This window comes from Platichthys flesus, chromosome 11, assembly GCF_949316205.1.
Source record: "Platichthys flesus chromosome 11, fPlaFle2.1, whole genome shotgun sequence".
NCBI classification, from domain to species: Eukaryota; Metazoa; Chordata; class Actinopteri; order Pleuronectiformes; family Pleuronectidae; genus Platichthys; species Platichthys flesus.
The window spans coordinates 16,709,016-16,734,063 of record NC_084955.1 but is presented as its reverse complement, the minus strand read 5'-3'; the positions used below and the strand labels follow the sequence as shown (position 1 = coordinate 16,734,063).

Below are 25,048 nucleotides of genomic sequence, written 5' to 3'. Positions count from 1 at the left end.
CACTTTAGGAGAAGAGGACATGATCGTGGATGCGAAGTTATCAGAGGAACCTCAAACTTTGAGCTTGACGAACGGAGCTCGCGTCCACAGGAGAGTTTGAGCGCCAGGGACGCGCTCGGAGTCCGGAGGGAGAAAAGCGCGCGGCTGATGGACTGTTTGTGAAGGTGTTCCACATTAGTGATGCTTTAATGACCCTGAACTGCGGCCTCTTGTTGGATGGGACAGGTGCACCGATTTCCACGCTCCAAACCACGGGTCACTGACGTGTCAATTAGGATTTCGCCTTGATCCTCATCCACACTGACCACGTTGCCTCCGTGGTGTCACTCATTTACTACTCCGGGGACTTGAACGAGCGCAAAAACAAGATTCCTCCTGTTGACTGGGATTATTTAATCTTAATTTATAACAACGAGCTTCTCTGGTTACCCCTGAAGGGAGCTTTACGCACGTACACGCGCAGCTGACATGCCAATGCAGCATCGTTTGAATGGATTTTACGCATCTCTGGGGGAAAGAGAGAGTTGAAAAAAGTGTGCGTGTGTGTGAATGCGTGTGTGTGGCTGTGAGTGTGTGTACGTGTGCGTGCAGGTAGAGGCCAATGAACTGCATCTCTAGCTCAGGGAAGACCACATTGTGAACAGAGAAAAAAGAGAAAAGAAAAAGAGAGACACTGGTTTTAAAACCTGCTTCATAAATGGAGCTGCGTAAATACCTGATGTGCCTGGAGTTCATCCTCTTCCTTAAAGGTAAGAATACTTCTAATTCCACTTTTTCTTAAGTATTTATTTGAGATAAGATTATTTGTCGCTTTATGATGCTCATCTATCCATGATTGATGCCTCTTCTCTGCCCATGTGCTCTCCCGTCCTCCAGCACTGTCTAACTGGGCAACAGGGTCATTAACCTCCTCAACTTTTCTCCACTTAACAGACAACATGTGTGAAACATGGAGTCTCACCCAGTGTCCCAACGAGCTTTATTCTGTGTGGCAGCAAACGACTGACCGTGGAGACATTCCTAACATGATTGTGTGCATGTGAGTGGAGAAGCAGGCGTATTAAAACATATGGCCACACTCCATTTGCCAAATACATCAAAGATATAGGAAGTTGTGCACTTGTCCAACAGAGTGATGGTTCCTGGTTCGAAGTCTGATCCTTCAGTAAATCTTCCAGCACTGAGGAGGTATTTCCTTCGCGTTGGGGGCCTTCAGCAACCAGAAGATGTTTGGAGTCATCAGAGATATTTGCATGTGTCCTCTACCAAAATGTTACTGGTTCATCTCCACTTACAGCTGACACCCTCTGACCCTGGCAGCTGTGTAATTCGACCTCCAGTATCAGCCATTTCCATCTCTTAGACTTGATGTCTAAAGTTCCCCCTAATAAGGCGTCTGTGCCACGAGTGTTTTCTTCATGAAGCATGAACATCGGCTTCCATGCGTTGGTCCTATCGCTGTGTCACGGCCACCTCCCACACTTCATGGAGCCATTCCTGCTCACCAGGAAGAAACAGAAGAAAAAGACCATTGTTGTCGACAAAAACTTAAGTGTTTCTGCAGCTGATAAGCAGTGGATTAACTGCTGCATCCTAGCATGCAGCCATTAGGCCAACATGAGATCAATAGGCTGAGCAATTAAGTTGTGCAAGGCATGTTGAGCTCATATCTGCTGTGAATCTAACACACAGAGTCTGTAGTCGATATATAGAAGGAGAAGTTGGCATGTGTGCCAGCATTTAACATTTAGTCTAAAGCGTCAGTTTTCATGCTATGTGCGAATACGCTTCACCTTCAGAAGCTGAGGATTAAACAAGGAGAATGCACACAGCATTGAGGTTATTCAAACTGCTGACACACATACACACCTATTCACAGATGGCAGCAGCCAAATGGTGCCTATGATCAAGTTTTACACATCTCCCTCTATTATCTGTTTAAATCAAGCATGTTCTGGGTAATTTTCCTTCATTTGTTTCACCAAGTTACCCATTTGGTTTAATTTGTGTTTTAGCCAATGTGATTTTACCGGGTGTGTGTGTGTGTGTGTGGGTGGGATGTTTCATGTACAGGAGCATGTCGGTGAGTGAGTGTGTGTGTGACGTTAATGGTTTCAGCAGGGCTCCCCTGATGCAGGCAGCAGGCACCTCATGTCTGTTACACTCTGTTATGCTTTACTGAGATGTCAAACACAGGTGTGTGTGTGTGTGTGTGTGTGTGTGTGTTTGTGTGTGTGGGCGTGTGTGTGTTTAACTCTGTTTCACCGGCAATTCATAAACTATTGCTATATTATTCTCTCAGCTATCTTCTGTTTTTTTATTACTCTCCTATCATTTGCTCACTTTCATTCCTGTACTCCTCCTCTTCCCACACCCCCGCTCCCCCATGAGAGGGTGACAGCGATGAGAACAAAACCTGATCAAGATAATGGAGAGAAAATCTGTGAATGATGGAGAGATGAGCTGGGGGGGGGCGGGTGTTTGGGAAACATCATGAGTCAGTTCAGCGAAGATGATAGAAACAGATACTGTAGTCTGGCAAACATCTCATGCAGGACATTTCACAGAGGTGCTATAAGTCAGAGATGTGAATTAGAGAAACTGAGGGTAGGACCAGGAGGGGGGGGGGGGGGGGTAAATATGTTAATCCAATTGAAACATGCAATCAACGTGTTTACATGGACACAAATACTGTGATATTAACCTGTTTGAGATAAACTTCTGTGTAAACAACATTTTCTGATCACGGTCACTTGACATAAGCACCAATCGAATCAAGGGAATTCCGCTCACGGCTCTGTGAGACTGCTGCTGTGGCTGAATTTCTGTTCTTCTATACTCACTGATATTTTGAGCATGGAACTGAACTGTAAATACTCAGTTGGGTGAACATTCTCACCTTCACTGGTCGCTGTTCACTCCCAGTTTGTTTGGCTGCTTTTAAACGTGTCACTTCTTGTAGATGGCGTTGATACCAACATTGATCTCTGTGGATCCTTGAGGTGTTAAAAAGTCAGAAAAACTTAACGTTGGATGATCCAATCAATTACTTGTAGTCCATAACACAAAAACAGCTCTATATCCCAATACACACCTCATGGCTCATGGTCCAAAACCATGCAGCTCACTGTCTGTCAATTATTGTGGCCACTGAAATACATTTGCCATCTCGGCTACGTGAAGGAACCGATGACTTTCAAATTTGTGAAAATGGTGACAGAGGAAGCCGTTCTCATCATCACAGCTGTTGGTAGCTTAATTCCCATGTTCCATGTGTAAGATATACATTTTTAAGTCTAGTAAATAAAGCAGCCGGCAGGAATTTGCGTGGTGACAGTTGTGGTGACATGTTGTGATTGTCATTTCCAGCAAGTGCACGACAGTCGTGTTTGATTCGAGACAACAGAAGATGACGGAACGTGATCATCTGTACAAAATTGCATGGCAGTTGTTTTTGAGATGGTTCACCAAAGATGTGGATTGACTCACCGGCCTGAGAGCCGTGCTACCAGTGTCACCAACAACCCCACTTCTTTTGCACAAAAAGAAGCATAAACTTGCGACTGAAACTGAATGAAAAACATCTGTGAGAAGAGGACAAGTCAGTAGTTGCAGGTTGTTAAAACTACAGTAAGTGAATGCAGAATCAGAGATGCAAGAGAGAAACAGTGAGCGTATCCAGTTTCCCTCTCAAAAGCGAGCGGAATCCCCCTCTGATTGGCCTGACCGAGGTAACCGTCTGTGTGTGCGTTTTGTGGGGAAGTATCTGTACACATGTGTGTTTGAGTAACTGGTGTAGAATAACAGCAGCAGTGCCCTGGCCTCGTCCTGGACTAGTGCAATCACAGAGTTACGTACAGTACGAGAGTTACTGTAGCTTCACATGCTGCTAAATGACACGTCAGGTCAAATCTATTCCAAGAGGTCCTCTAAGAAAACGCATCCAGCATGCCCGTCTCTTCAGGGCTTCAAATGACATCCAGTAGATACACAAGTGATGTGTGTTACATACCAACGGTCAGGAGCTGCAAACAGTCTCTGAGACGGATTCATGTGAAGGAATCGAACACTTATAGCAAATTGTTTTACAATCAGTTCTGGTAAAAAGTGCTCAGCTCTCCCAGGAAGCGTTGATGTTATCTGAGCAGCAGGGAGGATTCTGCTTGAAGATCAAATTCCAACGGATCTTACATGAAGAATAAATCCTTGTAAAATGCACATCAACAAACTGCCTTGACGTGAGAGCATCAGAAGGAAGTGAGAGTTCATTCACTCACTTTGACTCTGACTATACAAACAGGAACAGTAGATCTTGTACCTGCTCCTTTATGTCACATGGTCTGGTTTGGGTAAACAGTATTTACAGGTTTCCTGCAGCCTCTGAGAAAATAAGCATTTTGTCAGTTTTTTTCGTGCTTCAGTTTCCACAGTGTTCACAGTGAACTGTCTGACAGCCGCTGCTCTCCCTGTCCTCCTCACCTCTCTCTCTCTCTCCCTGTAGGTATGAAGGGCAGACTTGTGTGTCATAACAGGGGTCTTACTATACTCCATTTATTTTTCGAACCCACACCCTTCTCTGCCATGCCTCTTCTCTCCCCTCTCTTCTCCCTCTCTCCCCTCAGACTGAACTCCCTTTTTCCTCCTAGGTTGTCTTTGGTCACTCTGTTTATCCATATTCTCAAAGCCCCTCCTTCTTTTCTCTCCCCCCAGTCCACTCTTTAAGGCGATGAGAGAAAATTATATTCTAACTACAGTAAAGTGTACAGTTTGCATGTTTTAAAGCTAGGGTTGGTGTGCTTATAGACTTTTTCTTCCAGAGAGACAGACAAGGAGAATACTCCCATTCCTATTTGCACACTAAATTATTTATTAAATTATTAAAAAGATAATCTAACACATGAAACCCTGAAAACTGTCATTTTAACACCCCTGATTTTGTACATATCAAATAAATCAGATATAAAGCGTTAATCTGTGGTGTGTTCAAGGTCCTTGTCGGAGGTTTTTAGTTTCTTTAGACACAGAAAATGAATCTGCTTCCCTGTTCACAATATTTCTGTTGAGCAATTAAGTTCCCCAGCTGTTGACTGTATATCTTATATTTAATTTACAGAGATTAAAGTTTAACTCACGTCACTCAGGTATTTGCCAAACCGGTTCTTTGAATGTGTCATTCGATGCATGTTTTCACTCCAGAAGGGAATTTCAAATTGGGAATTTCAAAGGGAATTTCCGAATATGTCTGTTTTGTTTTTACTTCCAGTTTTACCCATTCACTCACTCTGAGGTGTATTTATTGTTGTAAAATTGAATTCTGACAGTAGGGCATCTCTATTCAGTTTCAGCTTCTTCGAACTAATTCAAAAGGGTTAACCCTAATCCTTATGAACCTTTGTATATTCTTTTATACATTTGTCCTAGCATGTTCGGTCTTTTTGGAATCTTTTTAGATCTTCAATATACTTTAAAATCAATAAAGTAAATCCAGGGTGAACCAAGTTTGGCTGCACAATAAGAGTTTTGACGTAAAGTTGATAATGTTTTTTTGTCTTTCAGAGTTTTGTCAGTGTTTCAACATAGATGTAAAGAATCCGCGCATCTTCACCGGCCCAGAGGACGCTCTGTTCGGCTTCTCTGTTTTACAGCATGAATCGAATGGAGAGAAATCGTAAGTGTGGGAGAGTGTGAGTGGCAGCGACAGATACACAAAGAGAAATGAATAATTAAAATGTCATAGTTCGTACACAAAAAGATGCACAGTGCTGCGTTAATGTCAACATAATAACTGTGTCATTATGTTGAAGAATGCTGGTTGGCGCTCCCTGGGACGGGCCGCCCAACAACAGGAAAGGAGACGTGTATAAATGCATCGTGGGGGACGAGAGGAACTCAAACTGCAGCAAAGTGAATCTAGGTGAGGAACGAGTCAGCTGAAATCCTCATCAGGTTTAAATGCATAATGTTGCCTGATCATAACACTGGTCTGTCCATGTGCCTCAGGTGAGATTGCTCTCAAGAACGTCTCTAAAAACCTGAAGAACTCTCACCTGGGAATGACCCTCACTCCGGACTCACCTGACGGCTTCCTGGTACGTGGTCTGAACACTGGGAACACTGGGAGGTTTATGTTTTTGCTACATGGCCATTGGGGTCATTTGTTGGAGCCTGAAAGGAGGTGGTGAGGCCAGGTTGGGTTTGTCTGAATGAATCATTTCCTGTTGTGTATTTTTGATCAGACTCAAGACACCACTGTGTGCAGTTCACTGATCCCCCCCCCCCAACCTAAAAAAATTAAATAAATAAACATCAAGGATTATTATAATTAAAATGTTTATTTATCTTGTGCGAACAAGTTATTATCTTATGTGCACAAGATTAAAACAATATCTCCTGACACTGAACTTTACGGACTCCGGAATGATGAGTTGGCAGTTTTAAAACTTTATTCGAACTTGTGTCTGAGTCTCACATCTCAAGTCTTTTTGTTGCTCTCCAATCCTGATTTCTCAAGTTCTGAGGCTTCTGGCTTCCACACAAACACACTTCTGCTTCCACGAGGAGGCAACTCTGTGTGTGAGTGTGTGTCTGTGTGTGTGTGTGTGTGTGTGTGTGCACTTGAACGAGGAGGCAGCTCTGTGTGTGTGTCAGAGTATGTGTCCATATATGTGTGTGTTAGGCAAGCGTGCTTTATGATTTGGTGACTGCCAGTGTTTTTGTGCACAGTTCATGCTAGCCAACATAGCCCACTGTGTGTGTGTGGATACATGCATGTGTGTGTGTGTGCGTATCCTAACCCCAGTGGTCAGGTCTATAACAGGATCGGAATGCGTCTCCGGCCCTTTGTTAATGACAGACCTACCAAAAGCCATAGCACCTCTCTCCCTCTCCTCCGTCTTCCTCCTCCTTACTTTTCTCTCATCCCTCTCTCCATCCCTTCTTCCTTCCTCCCTGCCTGTCTCTGCGCCTGAGGAGAAACGCGTCCATAATAACAGGGCAAGCAGTCCCCATGATGTTTCTCTTTCTCTCATTCTACCCCGTTTCACCCCACATTCGGTCGACCTCTTTTGTCTCCCGGCTGTGTGCATGCATTTCTCTTTTATCTCCCCCCCGCCACACTCTCCCTCGTTTTCTCACTGTGTGTATGAAAGCCAAATGAACGGCACGCTTTGAAGACAGAAATATCTGAAATGTGAAACCCCCCACCCCACGCTCACCCCCTACATTTAACACACATCAGATTTAAATTGCCTTACTGGTCTGGTGTTCCAGCTCTGTTAAACCGCTCATGACAACAGTGACTGCCAACATGTCAACAATAGTCTCTCTTTCTCTGTGCCTATCCCTCATTTTATATCCCCCCAAACCACACCATTGTAGTTTTTCCATGACTCCCCTCGTATAACTTGTTTTCTTTTTGTTCCCCTTCTGCCCTCATTTAGTTTTTATACTCGGGACAAACAGAGATATTTGTCTACGTGTTTAAACCCTTGTCAACAGAGAAACACCTACGCATCTCAAGAGCGGAACACAAATACTTAGGAAATATAAACTGCTCAAATCGACTGCGAATGCTCCTGTAACTGCTTCACCTGTAAAACAGATGCTGTCCCTGTGTGTGTGTGTGTGTGTGTTTGGCAGGCATGTGCACCACTGTGGTCGCAGGAGTGTGGTACGTCTATGTTCAGCACTGGCATCTGTGCCTCGGTCAGCGATGACCTAGAACCAAGAGAGACCATCGCTCCAACAGCACAAAGTAACCGCACGCATGCACACACACACACACTGAGGCAGAGAAACATGCTGCACTGGCCTGTGTTAACCAAACAGAATATTTTTAATCTCCCACATCTGGCAGGGTGCTCCACGTACATGGACATCGTGATCGTGCTGGATGGCTCCAACAGTATCTATCCCTGGTACGAGGTCCAGAACTTCCTCAGCAACATCCTCAGCAAATTCCACATCAGCTCAGACCAGATGCAGGTAAAAGTTCAAATCATGTGCATGTTTTCACTGCCTACAAAATATTGTTTACATCAGTAATGGAAAACTTGTGGTTTTTTGAATTTGAGTTTGTCTCCCGCTTAAATCTCTGGAAGCCCTGAGCTGCTGCCCAGACCAGTAAGACAGGCCGAGTCCCTGGAGTGAAAACATGCATCAAATGACACATTTGGCAAAGAACCGGTTTGGCAAATTTGTCCAGAATGAATTGTGGTATCAATGTATAGGGATGGGAGCCGAGCTAACTTGAGGTTGAGGAGGAATGGAAGCTGGCAAGTTCGGGATCTAGGGACATTATTCTGAGCTTAACAAGTAGAGGAGTGCGAGGTGAGAGGGGGTTTGGGTTTTGAAAAAGGAGGGTGGGGGGTAAGGAGTAGCAGGCAACGTGAGGTGAAGAGGAAATACCTCTGGTTTTTCAATGAATTCAAAAATTCCCCGGGTGCACTGTTTGCTTTAAGAACAGACTCGGTACTTAAAGAGATAGTTCCCCCCAGAAACACAAGATGTTTCAGATGTTGCTTCCCACAAATATGTGCCAGCACAACCAGGAACATGTGTCATTGTTGAAATGCTTCTGTGTGTTTGTGTCTGTGTGTGTGTATGCATGCTCACATTCAGGTCGGTGTACTGCAGTATGGCGAGGTAGCAGTCCACGAGTGGTCTCTGAAGGACTACCAGACCACACATGAGGTGGTGGAGGCTGCCAAGAACATCAGCCGACAGGAGGGACGAGAGACGCGCACGGCATACGCCATCCACATGGCCTGGTAGGCCTGTCAGTCATTGTTCCCTCGCTCCTACTGGCCGATCCCTCTCGTGTTAAAAACATACCGTAGATCTGGCGTGCTCTATGGAAAATGTCTGGCTGTTTAGATTTTGGTGGTCGATTTTTGGTGTTTGGCATTCTTAGGGGGGTTTTCTCCAAATATATCACTCACTATATAATTTGTAATTATAATGACAACCAGGTCTTTTTTCTTCCAGTCTGTTCTTCTGACCAGGCTGCTTTAGATTTATGGCCTACCAAGTTATCTGAAGGATTAGACTAAACATCCCGGGATACTTAAAGCTGCTCCTATCAATATTTTTTGACGGTGTATAAAATAAGTGTGTGTAATATGAAATTTGTCGCTTGTAGTGCCAAACTTATATTATGATAAATCCTCACACTGTTCTCATGAAAACAAAGTTCCAGCTATGGAGCAGGTAAATGGTTTGTATTTATATAGCAGCTTTTATATGACCACTCAGTGTTTTACAAAGTAGAGCTAAAAGGAAAGTGAATATTTTGCCATATGAACATAAACACAGGTTTAATTGAATGATAATGATTCTCCAATTTTATTTGTAAATAAACAACTGTTTGCTCACATTTGCCAATAACAAATTGATGAATAGATTAAATGTCAGATATTTTTCCTTGAGTAAATAAAAAAGTTGTTATTTACTGCAAGCTTTACTCAAGTAGAGATCTTAATATTTCTTACACAGTTTAAATTCACTCCTCTTCATTACTCCTGTACTGTTGTTGGTCTTTCTTCATGGCTTTTCTTCATAGAAAATACAGTGTGTTGGAGGTGTTTTAGTTTGTAATTCAAGTCTAAGGAAACAGTTTTGTAGGTTGAGGGTCGCAACAACCTCTAAGTCTTGAAATATTTTTAAAATGGTTTTTTTTCAAAATAAAATTCTTGCCTTATTAAAGTCATACCCACATAGAGCACCACACCCAGACCTGATGTGTGGCACGACGTCCATTTTGGGATGTGTGTGTTGGAGAGGTGTTCTACTCCTACAGGCACACACACACACACAGGTAATTGGAGAGTTCCTGTTTTTGGGTGCATTTAAAGGTACCAGTTGGAGGAGTTTAGGAAAAACATTTAAAAGGTATTTGAAAAACCGTGACTGGAAAATGGAGCCAGTAAAATTGTGTAACTGTGGCCTTCAAACACCAGCGACGGGAAAATCCGACGACAACCACACAATGTCCACTCTTTGTCTCTCACTGTAACAAGGTCATTGACAGATGGTGAAAACACTACATTAGCTTTGCACATGAGTCTATGTGTGAGTGCCAGGGTTAAGAAAACAGTCCCAGGTTGCAATTGTTGAAATAATTTAAGATTGATTTGATATCAGTTCATTTAAAAACATACCGATTTATGTCAAGACTTATGTAAACATATGCATCACCTCTTTCGCTCTCTGTCCCTCACTCACACACACACACACACACACACACACACACACACACACACACACACACTGATTGACAGATAACAGGGTTTGCAGTGGGCAGGAAAGTGACGGGGTAGAAAAACAGTAAGATTAGCTGAGCTGGTCGGGCTGACTGCTGGCTCAGCACGGCTGCAGGTGTGGCACGGCCTGACCCAGCCTCACCGGCCAAGTCGTGCTCCTACAGCTGCACAAATACACACACCGACATGTACAGTACACACATGCATGGACGAACCCCTACACGCAGCCTACACTTCACACGCATATAGTTTCAATTTCTACATCTACAGAGGCATTGACTGCATTCGTTCCTTGGCCCCTTAACCTTAACCTTAACAGCATGCTTGACTTTTAACCCTTACCCCTAACCTTGTCCTTATTATAAACTTAGACCTAAACCTGAGCTCTTGGCTTAAATAGGTCTTAAAAGAACAGAGAACCTAAAAACTCTCACCTCTCTCACTGGAGGTGTTAAGATTTATCATGACCATGTTTTTGACCATTCTTGCTCTCTGTAACAAAATAAATGTACACAATTTGATCCCATGCTGTAAACTTTGACAGATTAAAAATAATGAATATCAAAAGTGCAGGTCGTGACCCCAACCCTCAACTAAATAGTTGAGTGTAATCAAAACTGAATTCAAACAGACACAGAGAAAAAAGATCACGAGGTGTGAAAAAGTCAAGAAAAAACAGTCATATCTGAATTTAGGGCCTTAAAAGGTCTTAAATATGTTAAAATATTATGTCTTACATCTTAAATAAGTTTGGTAGGTCTTAATTATGTCAATATGCATTTAATGCTATTTCTATGGATTTTTATTATTGTGTTTTGTGTAGTATCTTTTGAGAAATTAAGATAAAATAAAAATGGAAATTATAAATAGGATCAACATGGAACTAATAACCTACAATTATAGCCGTACACTCTGCTTAGCTGTGCAAAAGACAGGGGTAGCTGTCGTCTTTGTCTGTAGTTTATAAAACGGCATTTCAAGGGTTACTGTCTTCTCTGCTATTTTACCTCATCTACAATTATTCACATCTGCCGTACTTTTCATAGGTCTAAAATTTCATTCATTGTGGTTGTGGTTAAATTGAACTTGTTGAAACCTGCAGACAGACAGACGTAACCAATTACGGTAAACCCACCCGTAGTACACGTGTAAAAGGTAAATATTCAAGCCTCAAGTTCTTATTTGGTAAAGCCGCACTAAAGATAAATGATTCAACATTGTGAGAAATATCTTCACTTCTCTGTTCGAGAGTTAGATGCTATTTCATAAGGTAAATATGAGGCTACAGCCAGCTCCCAGTTCGCTTTGCTTAGCTTCCATGATACAAACTGGAAGCATCAGGAAACAGCGAGTCATGGTCTGTCCACAGTCATGGTCTGTCCACAGTAAACAGCATCTGCCCACAATCACCTCTAAAGCTCACTAATTATCATGTTGTTTTTTGGTTGTTAAACATTCCTGAAGTCTCGTCATATCTTGAGATCCTCTGCCAACTGGTGAAGAATTCAAGGAGCTGCTGTTTACGGCCAAGAAAAAAGTCTGGCTCATATAACCCCCAGCGGGTTGTTGTTCCAGTTCAGTTTAGAACAAATTACACAAATATAACATGAGATGTGAAGCAGTGAGGTTTCAACGTTGGTGGATTTCATTGCAGTATAGCTGTGTCCTGTCTTCATGCTAAGCTAAGCTAAAGTCTCCTGGTTGTAGCTTTTGAGACCTGAGACCGGGCACGGCCACACATACAGGAATAAAACGCTTCCTGTGGCGAGGCAAATCGCAGAGTGGCTTCACATGGAGTTTATGTTTGGTGAACTTTGACCCGTAATGTTCGCTTTGCATTCGCCGAGGTGTGACTGTGCCCTCATTCTTCACAAGAGAGTTAATTGTGTATTTTCCAAATTGTTAAACCATTCCTTTAGTTTTCGGCCTTTGCTTTGAAAGAACTTGGTCTCGGCTTGAAAAGGAAAACCACGTTGAAGTAACGGCCTTGGATTTGAATATAGAACTTTAGACTTGAGTTAACCCTTTCGTTTTACAGAACAGCACCAACACCACATGTAATTTTAGACTCCATACATTGAACCATACATTTACCAAAAATAGCATGTATGTTGTGAGCCTCGTCTTTCTGTGCACCAGGGCACAATGTAATGTTGACATGTTAACGACAGCAATGGACTGTGGATTGTAGATTGTCGATGACAGAATGATACACAAACATCAAATAGCCGTCTACAATTGAATTAACCACCGATTTTTATATTGGTCCACCCGTCTGAGACACACTCAGTCAGCCGCACACATCCACATAAAAGTACACACACGCAGACCGCTGCACGGAGTCATTACCGTGCTACTGTGACTCCATAAAATGGCTCGTAAATACGACCAGGCTTCCCAATTAGCTCTGCTCACTTTCTCTCCTCTTTCATCTCCCCTCTCCCATCATTTTGTTTCTTTCATCGCAATTTTTCAGTTTTCCTCCGTTTCAATTCTTCCTCCTTTTTTCCTAATCTGTTTCCGTCTGTCTTGTCTTGTCTTGATGTTCATCCCTCCCGGTCCTCACTGCTCCCTTCGTTTGTGTCTTTCTGTCTCCTACCAAATTCATTTAATTGGAAAATTACACAATCTTAATACCACATCAGAGCAGGATTTGTGCTTTTAGTTTTAACGTTGGGTTTCGTTTTACTGTCTTTTATGATTCTTTTTGGTCTTTTAAGTAGGTTCCCAAGCACTAGATTTGACTTCTTTTATCTCCCCCTTCTCTAACTATAACTACTTTGTTCCAGGTTTATAGTTTCTTTCATCATGTTTCCCATTGTTTCACTCATCTTTATCTATCTTGACCTCTCCTTTACGTCCTCTTATTTCTTCTTTTTTCTCCTCTCCTCTCCTTCTCTGTACCCTATGTAATTTGCAGACTGCATAGGGGAAACAGTTGTTTTTAACTCTGAGTTTCTTGCGGCTGACCACAATGTTATTTTTAGGCCAGGGCTGGAGTTAGGTCTGAAAATGACTGAGTTCACTAGCAGTGACGACTCTCCAGAGTTCAGTGTGTGTGTGTGTGTGTGTGTGTGACTGTGTGGGTTGGTTTGAGGCTCACCAACCCTATTCAACACTTGGAGCAGGTCCTGCTGAGAACAGGTTTCCTGCAGACAAACAGGGTGCGGCCTGGGTCTGTCCGTGTGTGTTTGTCATTTTAGGCTTCCTCTCTGCAACATGGCACAACCGGATGGGAATGCACAGATGCGGTCGCTGTGTGCAGTGACACATGCTCGCTGCGTGCAATGACCAATTTGAGTCAACTGACAGTAAATATATGTGTGTCAACTATGACTAATATAGCTGTGGACCATTTATATCATACTTGGTGGGAAGGGACATAAAGCTAATGTCTCACTCCTTCACTCCTAGTTATTAATATTCTCGGAGAAGCACTTGGAATTGTATGTTATCATATAGAGGAAGTTTATTTGACAAGTTAAGAAACAAAGTAAGTGGATACTCCCTGGTGTCCTCTCGCTCCCTCTGGCCCCTTCCCTCCTTTAACTGTTTTACTTTATTATTTTCTTCCATTTCGACTTTTTTTCTTTTCCAATCCAATTTACATCAGCAAGATTTTCATGATTAGAACCTGACACTTTAACGTCAGCTTCCCTCATATCTTTTTCTGTTTTTGTAGCACAGAGGCGTTCAGTTTGGAACGTGGTTCGAGGGACGGAGCCACCAAGGTGATGATCGTAGTGACGGACGGAGAGTCGCATGATGGAGAGGAGCTACCAGAAGCTCTGGAGGAGTGCGAGAAGAGAAACATCACAAGATACGCCATCGCTGTGAGTACATCCCGTCTGGTTGTGATGGGACATCTTGGAGCTGCTGTCCTAACATAATCCAATCTAGAGTCTCATGATGCTCAAAATGTTCATTCATGAGTTCCCTTTCCCCTCACTGGTAAATCTATCACATCTAACCTACAGTATCAATGGGGTGTGTGTTGCATCTCTGACATTCCACACACATTGCATGAAAGTGGTACACTGACCACAAGCTGTGCACCCTCGAGCAACCACACAATGCCGCCACTCCCCCAGAAATAACATTACCAAATGAACCCCTTGAGTCTACGAAAATAGACGAGTGGGAACAAAAACTCTTCCTTTCCAGCCCCACCCGACCCCCTCAACACACAGAAGCACACTGAGCGGTGGTATGGTTTTAGAGGCAGAGGACCGGACAGAGTCTAGCGGCAGCACTGGTTACAGACCCCTCCCTGTCCCACAAGAGACGCTGGGGAACCTACAGACTCCGCGAGAACCACAGAGGAGAACATGAGCCAGCACTGAGGAGGAGTGGCAGGGTGCCACCATAGAAATTTGTGTAGATGGAGATCAGATATATCTATTGATATATGGGTGGAGAGGCTCGGTTAAAGGTCTGTGTTTGAGTCCTGTGCAGACGTATCATTAAGTCTGATCAGACTGAGCTCCCGTTTAAAAATCGACTCTGTCTTCCTGAATTTGCATCTGAAACTGCCACATTAAAGGACGACATCTTGGGATAGAAGTAGGTTCTGTTCCTGCCCTGGTTCATCCAAGAGAAAACGTGTACTTATTTTCCGTGGTATCCAGCCATGTACATAGCTTGGGGATTTATTTGCCCAGATCTGGAGATTTTCCTCACGTCTAATTCTTCAACAATACAAAAAGTATTGAAAAGTAAAAAAAAAAAATCTTTTTAAACAAGACCATGATTCAGAAATTAGGTTAAAATATCCCGGATACAAATGCTGCCATCTTGCACGTTTGGAGCCAGAGTCTGCTCAGTAGCGATCAGGGGATTGAACAGCGGTATTGTTCCATCGATAATCATGCTTGACCAATCATGAGTCAGCCTCAGCTGTCAATCGTGATGTTTCACCCTTGTTTTATAGCATCAAATAACGAAACAATTGAAACTTACCTGGAAATATAGCCTGTGACCACAAATTAAAAATATATTAGTGTGATAAGATCCAAAGTATTAGTCAAAGAGAAATTCTGCTAAATAAAAAGAAAGAGAATCACTGAAATTATTACTAGTTGTCCTGAAAGGGAAATAAATGTACTGTGGGACATTGCCAAAACCATAGCTACAAATTAAGCAGCCACTAATACTGTCCTTGTTACTCTACAGACCTCACAGAGGGGAGGGAGAAAATGCTTTTTCATATTTGGGGTCAACTAACCCTTTAAAATAAACCAAGGTTGTGTTCCCCTGAGGTCTGAGTCCCAACCATGCAGCTGAAACATGGAGAGGAGAGAAAGTCTTGCCGTGTTAAAACATGCTGTAATGGTTTTATCGCTGTGGTCTGGTTGGAGTCCAACTACCTGAGCACAACCTTAACGCTATAGGTCACCAGCAGCTTGGTATGAGAAAACAGAAAACAGACAGAAACTGGTTCAATGAAAATGACACAAACAGCTTTGAACGACAAGAGAAACAAACAAAAGTGAAAGATGACAACCAGAGAGAATGAGGAGCTTTTTATGGGTCAACTATTTGCCCTGAAAAGTCCAAGTGATGACAGGTAAGGGCTACGTGTAACTGCAGCCACGCTTTGATGTTGCTGCCGCCCCTGTGTGTGTGGGTTACGTGTGTGTGTGTGTGTGTGTGTGTGTGTGTGTGTGTGTGTGTTTGTGTGCGTGCAATGAAAAAGGCTCACAGGGGAGGGCTGAGCTTTCCAAACATGAGCGTGGGCAATGCAGTCTGTGTTTTATACATCAGTGCAGGTCAGGGGCTGTGGATTGTGTGTTTGTGGGGGAGCAGCTCGTGCAGAACCATGTGAAGTGAGCAGGGGCACTTTCATTCATATACTTGAAAACAAACGTGTTGGCAAAATCCTTGAAATCTGGAAATGTGCTTTACATTTAAATAAGGCCGTCGCTTCTTTCTTTTTCTTCTCTGTTCATGACTTTATAAAAACCAGAAGCCGCTGGCTGCCTGCAAGGAATTTCTCGAGATGTTAATGTACATATTTATGTGTCGACTCTTCACGTTACACAGTGCAGCCCCCCCCTCCATCCCATGCCCTTTGAAAACAGAGGATTTCCTTAGTTTGCTTGGCAGCTGGATCCACGGGGGGAGATTCTTGGGTTTGGTTTCTCTTATGGAATTTTTTCTCATTTATACTTCAGGCATTAATCCACAAGCCGCTGCTGCTACAATATATCGTGTGCATCCATCATCTCTTCACCCCCTTGACTGGGCCTCCGTACCTCATTTACAAATCTCTTGGGGCTGCCATTTCCTCTTGTCTTGTGTCTTCCAGTCAGTGTGTTGCCTTTAGCTATTGCTTAATAACGGGTAAATTACACGGGCAGGGAAACAGCTATGAACTGTGTTTATTTTTCAGGTTAGAGAGCTGGATCCGGCAAGTCCAGGTTACTTGCTCTGGGAATGGTGTCGTTCCTCCCCTCTTCCCCTTCATACTATGTCTGTCTCTCTTCAAAACAATCACTCATCACTTCTCATGGTTTCAGTTCCTCTCAAACCGTACAAAATAATATATCTGATACATGCCCACGTATTAGTTTAGGCTCTGTTTTGCTCACTTTCACTGCCTTTGTCTGTTTGCAGCTTAATCCCTCAATGTTTATTGAACTTGTGTTTTCTGCTTATTCATCTATTGTGTTTCTCTTACAATCGTTCTCTCCCTTTTTCTCCCACGCTGGTCTCCAGGTTTTGGGTCATTATATCCGCCGGCAGCAGGACCCTGAGACGTTCATTAACGAGATCAAGTACATCGCCAGCGACCCTGACGACAAATTCTTCTTCAACGTGACAGATGAAGCTGCGCTCAATGACATTGTGGACGCCCTGGGAGACCGAATCTTCACCTTGGAAGGTGAGTGATGCAGGGACGGAGGCAGGGAGGATTCAATGATGCACTCTTTAAAACAAGAAAGCAGTAATGTCAGAGTTTTTCAATTCACTCATGATTAGCCCCTAAGATGTCTCATAAAACCACCTGATCCACTTTGAGGTAGATTTATAAGTGGATCAGTGGAATATTATATTAATATTTAGATATAGATGTGTCACATGATGTCATGTATTGTTATATTGATTGACGTGAAGCAAAAGCATAAAAAAACTGGGAGATATGATTGACGACTGGTTGGGTCGGACATCCAACACTTTATAGCATGTCAGTCTCCTACTCTACTCTTCACTGCACCTGTAAAATAAAGCTGTAAAAACTGAAATTATAAATAGCATAGAAATACAAATGTTGTGTATCTTTTGGATTTTACAGTCCAAAAATTAAGCTCAAGGACAGTAACAGGAATTGATCAAATCCAAATGCTGATTCAACTACAACCATGGATTAAAATACAGATTTATTTACAAGAGTTAGAAAAAAGTTAAGTCAATGAAAAACTTTATAACTTTAGTTTGTTATGTTCATAAAACATAAAACATGTTGTTATGTTTTTAAGTTAATACTGTTTTCATCAGATTGGATTTTGTCAACTTAGAGGAAACAAACACTGGGACTAAAGTGGTAAGAGTCTGTCTGAGAAATGAGGGTTACAAGTAGAAGTATGTGAGTCAGAAGTGGAGAGTTATCATGGTAGAAAGAAAAAAATAAACAGCAGTTCTGCAGAAAAAGCAAGAAAGGGAAAAGAAGGTGGAGAGAGCGGACAGCTATCACAATAACTGAGGGAGGAGGAGAGGAAGACCGATGAAAGGTGATGCCACCTTCAAATGTTTAAGGAAACCAGAGAGGAAAGGAGGTGAGGAAAGGGCAAGGCTCCTGTGGTCTTCAGGGTGGGTGAGAGTGGCGAGGATGCAGCGAGATCAGACGCCGGGGGGGTGAGGAAGGAAGGGAGGAGATGTGTAAAGAAACGTGATGATGGTTGTCTCTGTCCACCTGCAGGGACACTTGGCTACAACGAGAGCTCGTTCCACATGGAGATGTCTCAGATCGGCTTCTCCACACACACACTGGATGTAAGTCAGACCTGAACTCTCATCAGGGTGTGAAGTAAAGTCAAGATTTCTTTATACAGCACATAAAAGGAGTGGAGACAAAGTGCCCTAAAGTCATGGCAAAGTGGATTGAAGATAAGAAGTAAAATGATGATAGCCATTAACTGGTCTCTAAAACAGACTCAAGCTGAATTAAAATCAATATTGAAAAGGCACAGCACTTTAAATTTGATTAAAAATCTTAATGTGTCTTATTTGTTTCTCATCCATGCACTGCTCTTGGTTCTTTAGGATGGCATTTTGTTTGGGATGGTCGGCGCCTATGATTGGGACGGTGGCGTGCTGAAGGAGGGGATCAACGGACGCATCGTGCCGCCCAGAGAGGCCTTCGAGAGCGAGTTTCCACTGGAGCTGAAGAATCATGCTGCTTATTTAGGTACCGACATAACAGACCGTGAAGCAGAGCACTCAAAGGATCAAACTCCATGTGTTAGTGTGTTACTATCACGCTGTTATTGTGTTATCATGTGGAGGGACTTCAAGAATAAAGCTTTCCTGTGTAGTTGGGAAGCTCCCAGAACTCGTTTTTGGGACAGCTTTTAGAAACACAACATGCACAAGCAGGTACAATGGAGATAGATAGAGGGGAGCTAAATTAGGGATAAGAATAAATATAGAATGAATTGCAAAGTTAATGACAATAAAAAAAGTTTTAAATAGTGGATAAAATAGCAACAAATTAAAGATGTAGGTGGGGATTCTGACACCAGACAGACCTTTCCAGGGCAAAACTGAGCCAATGGCCCCAATTCAGACACTGCTCTCTCCCCTTTACCCTTATTTAGTTTTGGTATAATATGATTGAATGTAATTAAATAAACCTGATATTACAAGATGTAAAACAAAATTTGGGCCAAATTTGTTCCAGATTCCCAGTTAAGTAAATTACCACTAAATAATGCCAAACAGTGGTCCTGGGGTTTCCTGGGGCTCCTGCGTGTCTGGTGCTCCAGTGAACCAGCTTCAACTGTGTGGGGAACAGAAGCGTCTTTCTTCCCAATAAACTCCAAAATCCACATAATCCTTTTCAAAACCTCAGAGTTTGATCGTTGTTTGTCTTTCAACGTTTCTGAAAACATTACTCGTGAATGCGCTCCTGTTCTCCAGCCCACTCTCGAATCACAAACGTCTGAGCTCTCCACGTGCCCATAAACACACCACTGCAGTTGACTGCATTAACACAGAGCAGGATACAAACACGGACAGAAAAATTAATTGAAAAAGATGTGAAACATTACTTATCTAAAGCAAGATCAATTAAATAAGGTTTTATGCCATGCCAGCAGTAAAATGTACACTTGACTAGTAGCATATGTGTTAAATGATGCTTGAATATCCTATATGAGTCTGTAATCTCTGACTGAAGGTGGTGGATAGAGCAGCAGTGTGTGATGATGTGTGTGATGACGTGTTTTCAGGTTACACAGTGTCATCTGTGATAGTTGGAGACTGGAGGAGGCTGTATGTAGCTGGAGCTCCCCGCTTCAAACACAAAGGCAAAGTCATCCTGTTTGAGCTCAGTGACGACGGCGACGTCAACATCGTGCAGGCCCTCAATGGAGAACAGGTAAAACCGTTTACCTGGGCCTATTCATTCCTGTCAGTCACTTCACACAACAGAGCAGCAGGAACCTCAATAGTTGGAGAGTAAAGCAAGGACTCCACCTATTGGCCGTAAACTGAAGTGCCGTGTTTCTGTGTGTAGATTGGGTCTTACTATGGCAGTGAGGTGTGTGGGATGGATATCGACCAGGACGGCATCACTGACGTCCTCCTGGTTGCTGCTCCGATGTACCTGGGCTCAGGAAACAAGGAGGCTGGGAGGGTCTACATCTACAGCCTCAGTGGGGTGAGACAGGGGCGACACTGACTCTTCTCTATAAGGATGATTGTATAGTCATCATGAGGACACGCAACAATAATCACCATAATAACTGACAATGAAAACATTAAAGTTTTTATCATCTTTAATGTCTCCACCTTCTTTCCTGTCTCTCAGGAGGAGGTGTTTGTATCTAACGGGACTCTGAACTCAGAGGAGAAGTCCCAGGACGCCAGGTTTGGTTATGCACTGGCGTCCGCCCCCGACCTCAACCACGACGGCTTCACTGACCTGCTGGTGGGAGCCCCGCTCGAGGACGAGCACCGGGGGGCCATCTATGTCTACCACGGAGATGGCATTTACATCAACCACAATTATAAACAGGTACCTACCCTTTTCTTGCAGGTAGAAGCTTTCTGGAACCTGTCAGAAATCAATCAAACTAATGTCCTCTCATGGCTGCCGTCCCTACAGCGTATCGCAGGGTCATCGCTCTCCTCCTCCATGCAGTACTTTGGCCGCAGTGTGAGCGCTCGGATGGACTTGGATGGAGATGAGCTAATAGACTTGGCAGTGGGAGCACTGGGCAGTGCTGTGCTGCTCAGGTGGGTAAACACAGAGAAGGAAAGGCAAAGGGGACAGAGAATTTATTGCCAGGACATATTTTACTTTAACGGCTGCAAGCAGTGGGAGATAATACATCTAACGCTATAAATGTATCGATTCCACATTCAAAAGTAAACAAAACAAAATAATCAATGCATGTATGTAGATTCACATCATCTAAATCTAAAGGACTAATCATTTTTTTCCTAATGCCTGTCCCTCAGCTCTCGCAGCATAGTCCAGATCAACGTGAGTCTGTCCTTCCAGCCGCACTCCATCAACGTCATTCAGAAGACCTGCCAGAGAGGAGGCAGAGAGTCAGCCTGTCTGGATGCGACTGCCTGCTTCACAGCCGTCTCCCGCTCACCTGGACCACAGAGCAACAGCTTTGGTACAACCTTTTGTATTTACATCAGTCCAAAAACTCAGGCCTGCCCTATCTGATTCATACAACAAACTAGAAAAGCACTCAGTAGAGCGCATACCTCCGCCAAGGCCCAACAGTCAAGCTGCACCCAATAGCACACACTCATAGATATCAATCCTCTCAAATATGCCTGATTTTTATCACAAAGATCCATGAGTTATTCCCTGGTGAAAAACATAAAGTAAAAAAAAAGATTTTAAAAGAAATGTCAACTGTCCCTTTTTCAAGAACTGTCCCAAAGTTTACTGTGTTCTCTCCCGGCCCATATCACATCCTTCCACTACGTTTCCTGAAAATCCTTTTGATAGTTTTTGCCAACAAACAAACATCCTCTTCTTGGCAGAGGTCAAAATAAGAGTTGCCAAATGGCCAGGGACTCATTTTCCAGCGCTCACCATCTGTCCTAATTACCGTCTCCCTCCTCAGACCTGTGGGTGTCGGCGATGTTGGATGACAGGAAGTTGTCTGCCCGGGCCCTGTTTGACGACAGCTCTCACAGACAGACCCAGCTGGCCGTCCGAGTCCAAACGGGACAAACTCTCTGCTACAACCTTCCCTTTCATGTTTATGTGAGTGTCTGAACACACACACACAGACTCACACACACACAGAGAAAGAGACAAGGGTGACACTTTTCACCTTAACAATTGTGTTTGTCTTTGGACCCTTAGGACACAGCAGATTACATCCGTCCAATCAGCTTCTCGCTGCGGTTTAAGATCAACGACACAGAGAGTGGTCCGGTGTTGGATGAGGGCTGGCCAACCACTGTCAAGAAATTTGTGAGTGGCAAAATATTGACTCATGACATGATTTAGGGTCAAACATGGTGATGCGTTGGTCGGCACTGTTGCTTCACACCAAGTAGGTTCCTGGTTTGAAATCCGGCTCGACTTGGATCTTTCTGTGTGGGGTTTGCACGTTCTCCCAATGCTTGCATGGTTTTTTCTACACTGCATTTTCCCAAAGTCCAAAGGCATGCAGACTGACCCCCACCTCTCACCCCAGTGTCACCTGGGATTGGCTCTAGCTCCCCCCGACACTCAAAGAGATGAGCGGTGTAGATCATGGATGGATTAATCGATTTTTTAATGGGTCACATTTTCCTTCTCCTTCCTCCGTTAAACACTTTCGACTTGTTCCTCTCCAGATCGCGTTCTTCAAAGACTGCGGCGAGGATGACGTGTGTACCACAGACCTGGTGCTGCAGGCTCATATGGACATCTCTGGCACGAGGTACCGATTTGAGACATTCCTCAGTTCGCTCTCTCGGTTTGTTCGGTAGTTTTCATCCTGATTTTCTCCACAGACAGAAGCCTTATGTGATCCGCAGCCCTCGTAGGCGTCTGGCAGTGGAGGTGCAGCTCCAGAACAGACTTGAAAACGCCTACAACACCAGCCTGACGCTGCACTACTCACGCAACCTGCACTTCTCCAGCCTCAGCATTCGGGTATAGACAACGTTCACACAGCACCACTTCTAACTAATCACACACACTTAGGCTCCCTTACACAACCTCTCTCTTTCTTCATCTCTCTCTTGGCGTAGGAGGATGCCCACTTTAAGATCGAGTGCACGGCGCTCGGTGCCAACAGCCACTCGTGTAACGTCAGCTATCCGGTGTTTCGCTCCCAGTCAAAGGTGCGTCAGTGCAGGAGAGACGGCTCCATCACACTTGACTAAGCCCACTCATACTTGACTCACTGCAGGTGAAACCTGTCCCCTCACCAGCCCGGTCTCTTCTGTGCTTGCAGGTTAACTTCATGCTGGAGTTTGAGTTCAGTTGCACATCTCTGCACAGTCGAGTCCAGATGAAGCTCCATGCTGCCAGGTAGCTCACTGAGGCAGCTCTGGATTACCTGTTAACACGGTTTAGAGACAACTGCTGATAGGGATCCCATCTGTTTGGGTCAAATTCAAAGGATAGAATTTATTGGTCTTCTCTGAAATGCAATGAGGTTTATCTGTTTCTTTCACAGTGACAGTGTGGAGAGGGAGGATACGCTGGGGGACAACAGTGTTCAGCTGCAGAGTTTTGTTCAGTATGAACCGGACCTGTTCGTCAGCAGGTGCGTTTGCACCGCATGAATATATTTTAGCTTCTCTTTTTGTATGTGTTTGAGTATTTATATGATGTTTCTTTTTCCTATGGTTTTGTGCAGTGACTCTAATTTGAACCGATACGAGGTTCACCCCACGCGGACGGTGTCAGAGGGGATTGGACCAGAGTTCTATACACACCTCCGGGTATGTCTCATGTGCTCATGGTGCACATTTAAAGTCACCCTGGACTTTTAGATTAAAGCGTTATTGTTTGTTTTTGTCCTTATAGCTGCAGAACCTCGGCTGCTACTCTGTGAGTAATCTGGTGTTGAGGCTGCATCTGCCCTCTGTGGCTGCAGGAGACAGAGTGTTCATGACTGTCACTGAGGTCTTCTCCTACAACGTGAGTAACGTTTCCCTTCGAGTGTCTGTATCTCCCTTGTTATATCCAATCTGACATATTTAAATTGCCCCCCCCCCCCCCCCTCAGGCTACAGGAGTGAACTGCAGCGTGCTGAGTGATCTGGACCAGCTCAAAGCCAAACACAGAGATGTACGCCCCCTACATCCGGAAGACATGATGCACGACGACATACTGGTGAGGCCTCTGGCAGTACAGCAACTACTGAACACTGTGCAGCGTCAGTACATGTTAAAATGCGTGTTTGTGTATTTATGTGTGTGTGTGTGTAGAACTGCAGCAGGTCGTGGTGCACGGAGGTTGTGTGTGAAGTGCAGCAGCTCCTGAGAGGGCAGGCTGCACTCATTCGTGTCAGCCGCAGAGTCCACGATGACTTCTTCAGAAAAGTAAGACAAACATAGACACACATTCATTTCAGCCCAAATCTTGTGCCCTGTGAAACTAGTTGGTCAACGCAACTGCGTCTCCTTCTGTAGGCCAAATATAAGTCAGTGAGGATAATGGGAGCCTATCGCCTGGCAGCTCAGGAGACTAACCTCATCACCCTGGACACAGGGACAGACTGGAGGGAGGTAAGAAGACTACAGCAGGATTTGAAGAAGTAGCATAATGAGAATTAGTATTAACTTTCTGTTTCCACTCCATTTCTATGTTTTCCTCTAGACTGTACTGGAGGTGCTGAAGGGCCGAGCTATTCCAATCTCACTCTGGATTCTGATCGGCAGTATCATCGGAGGGCTGCTGCTACTGGCCCTCATCATTTTTGTACTGTGGAAGGTATTAGGTTACAAATTACTTCAAATTTGGTTGATAAAGGTTCAGATCATAGCAATTTATATTGCTGCTATTTGGTTTAGATGGGAGAACAATTCCTAGTCTAAAATATGTTAATTTGAATATTATATCATTACTCTCCGCAACCCCAAAAATGAACCCGTAACTCCCAGCTTGAGAATCACTGACATGAAGTATTTATCAAAACATACGTTACAAATACAAGAATGTGCTGTGTTTAAAATATCAATCTCTATGTCCCTCCTCATCAGCTGGGGTTCTTCACACGCAAACAGAGAGCAGAGGATGAGAACCATGAGGACTGAGCCCAACGTCTGCTGCCATGACAACGGTCATTTGCCATGACAACGACCACAGGAGCCGAGTCCACAGATTGGACTGGTTTGGCGACAGAGATGCGACTTGGACCTTCAGGACCAAAGAGAGCATCACGGGGGTCAAACAGAAATGCACTACCCACTATTTCCAGCATCGGGAGCACTTGTGTAAATAATCTTTTTTTTATTGTATGGAACGCCAGTGTTTATTAAACCACAATACTTCTATTTAATATACAGAGATCTTCATGGTTTCACAGTCACTTTGTCGTATGTTTGTCCTTCAAGTTTTGTGTTTGTTCTTTAATGAAATAAAAAGTGTGGAA

General features: G+C 43.7%; 1 protein-coding gene across 1 annotated transcript; it reads left to right on the top strand.

Annotated features, from left to right (window-relative positions):
- The first annotated feature begins 697 nt into the window (after positions 1-697).
- itga10 (integrin, alpha 10) lies at positions 698-25,047 on the top strand. The gene is made up of 30 exons (XM_062398999.1): positions 698-749; positions 5,557-5,668; positions 5,805-5,914; positions 6,001-6,089; positions 7,639-7,753; positions 7,856-7,983; positions 8,620-8,768; positions 13,942-14,092; positions 16,977-17,142; positions 18,178-18,251; positions 18,522-18,666; positions 19,709-19,857; positions 19,996-20,139; positions 20,290-20,496; positions 20,587-20,717; positions 20,943-21,109; positions 21,572-21,714; positions 21,817-21,927; positions 22,296-22,381; positions 22,455-22,596; positions 22,695-22,787; positions 22,901-22,977; positions 23,126-23,215; positions 23,309-23,393; positions 23,479-23,592; positions 23,680-23,787; positions 23,883-23,996; positions 24,087-24,182; positions 24,274-24,387; positions 24,657-25,047. The coding sequence occupies exons 1-30, from the start codon at positions 698-700 to the stop codon at positions 24,708-24,710; spliced, it is 3,516 nt and encodes a 1,171-aa protein (XP_062254983.1). The 3' UTR covers positions 24,711-25,047.
- The last annotated feature ends 1 nt before the right edge of the window (position 25,048 follows it).

What these genes read in the sequence shown, in the direction of transcription:
- itga10 (XM_062398999.1), top strand. Translation starts at nt 698, where the DNA reads ATGGAGCTGCGTAAATACCTGATGTGCCTGGAGTTCATCCTCTTCCTT. An exon ending in GAATCGAATGGAGAGAAATC is followed by an intron (nt 5,669 to 5,804) that starts GTAAGTGTGGGA and finishes ATTATGTTGAAG; the next exon opens with AATGCTGGTTGGCGCTCCCT. An exon ending in CCGGACCTGTTCGTCAGCAG is followed by an intron (nt 23,216 to 23,308) that starts GTGCGTTTGCAC and finishes GGTTTTGTGCAG; the next exon opens with TGACTCTAATTTGAACCGAT.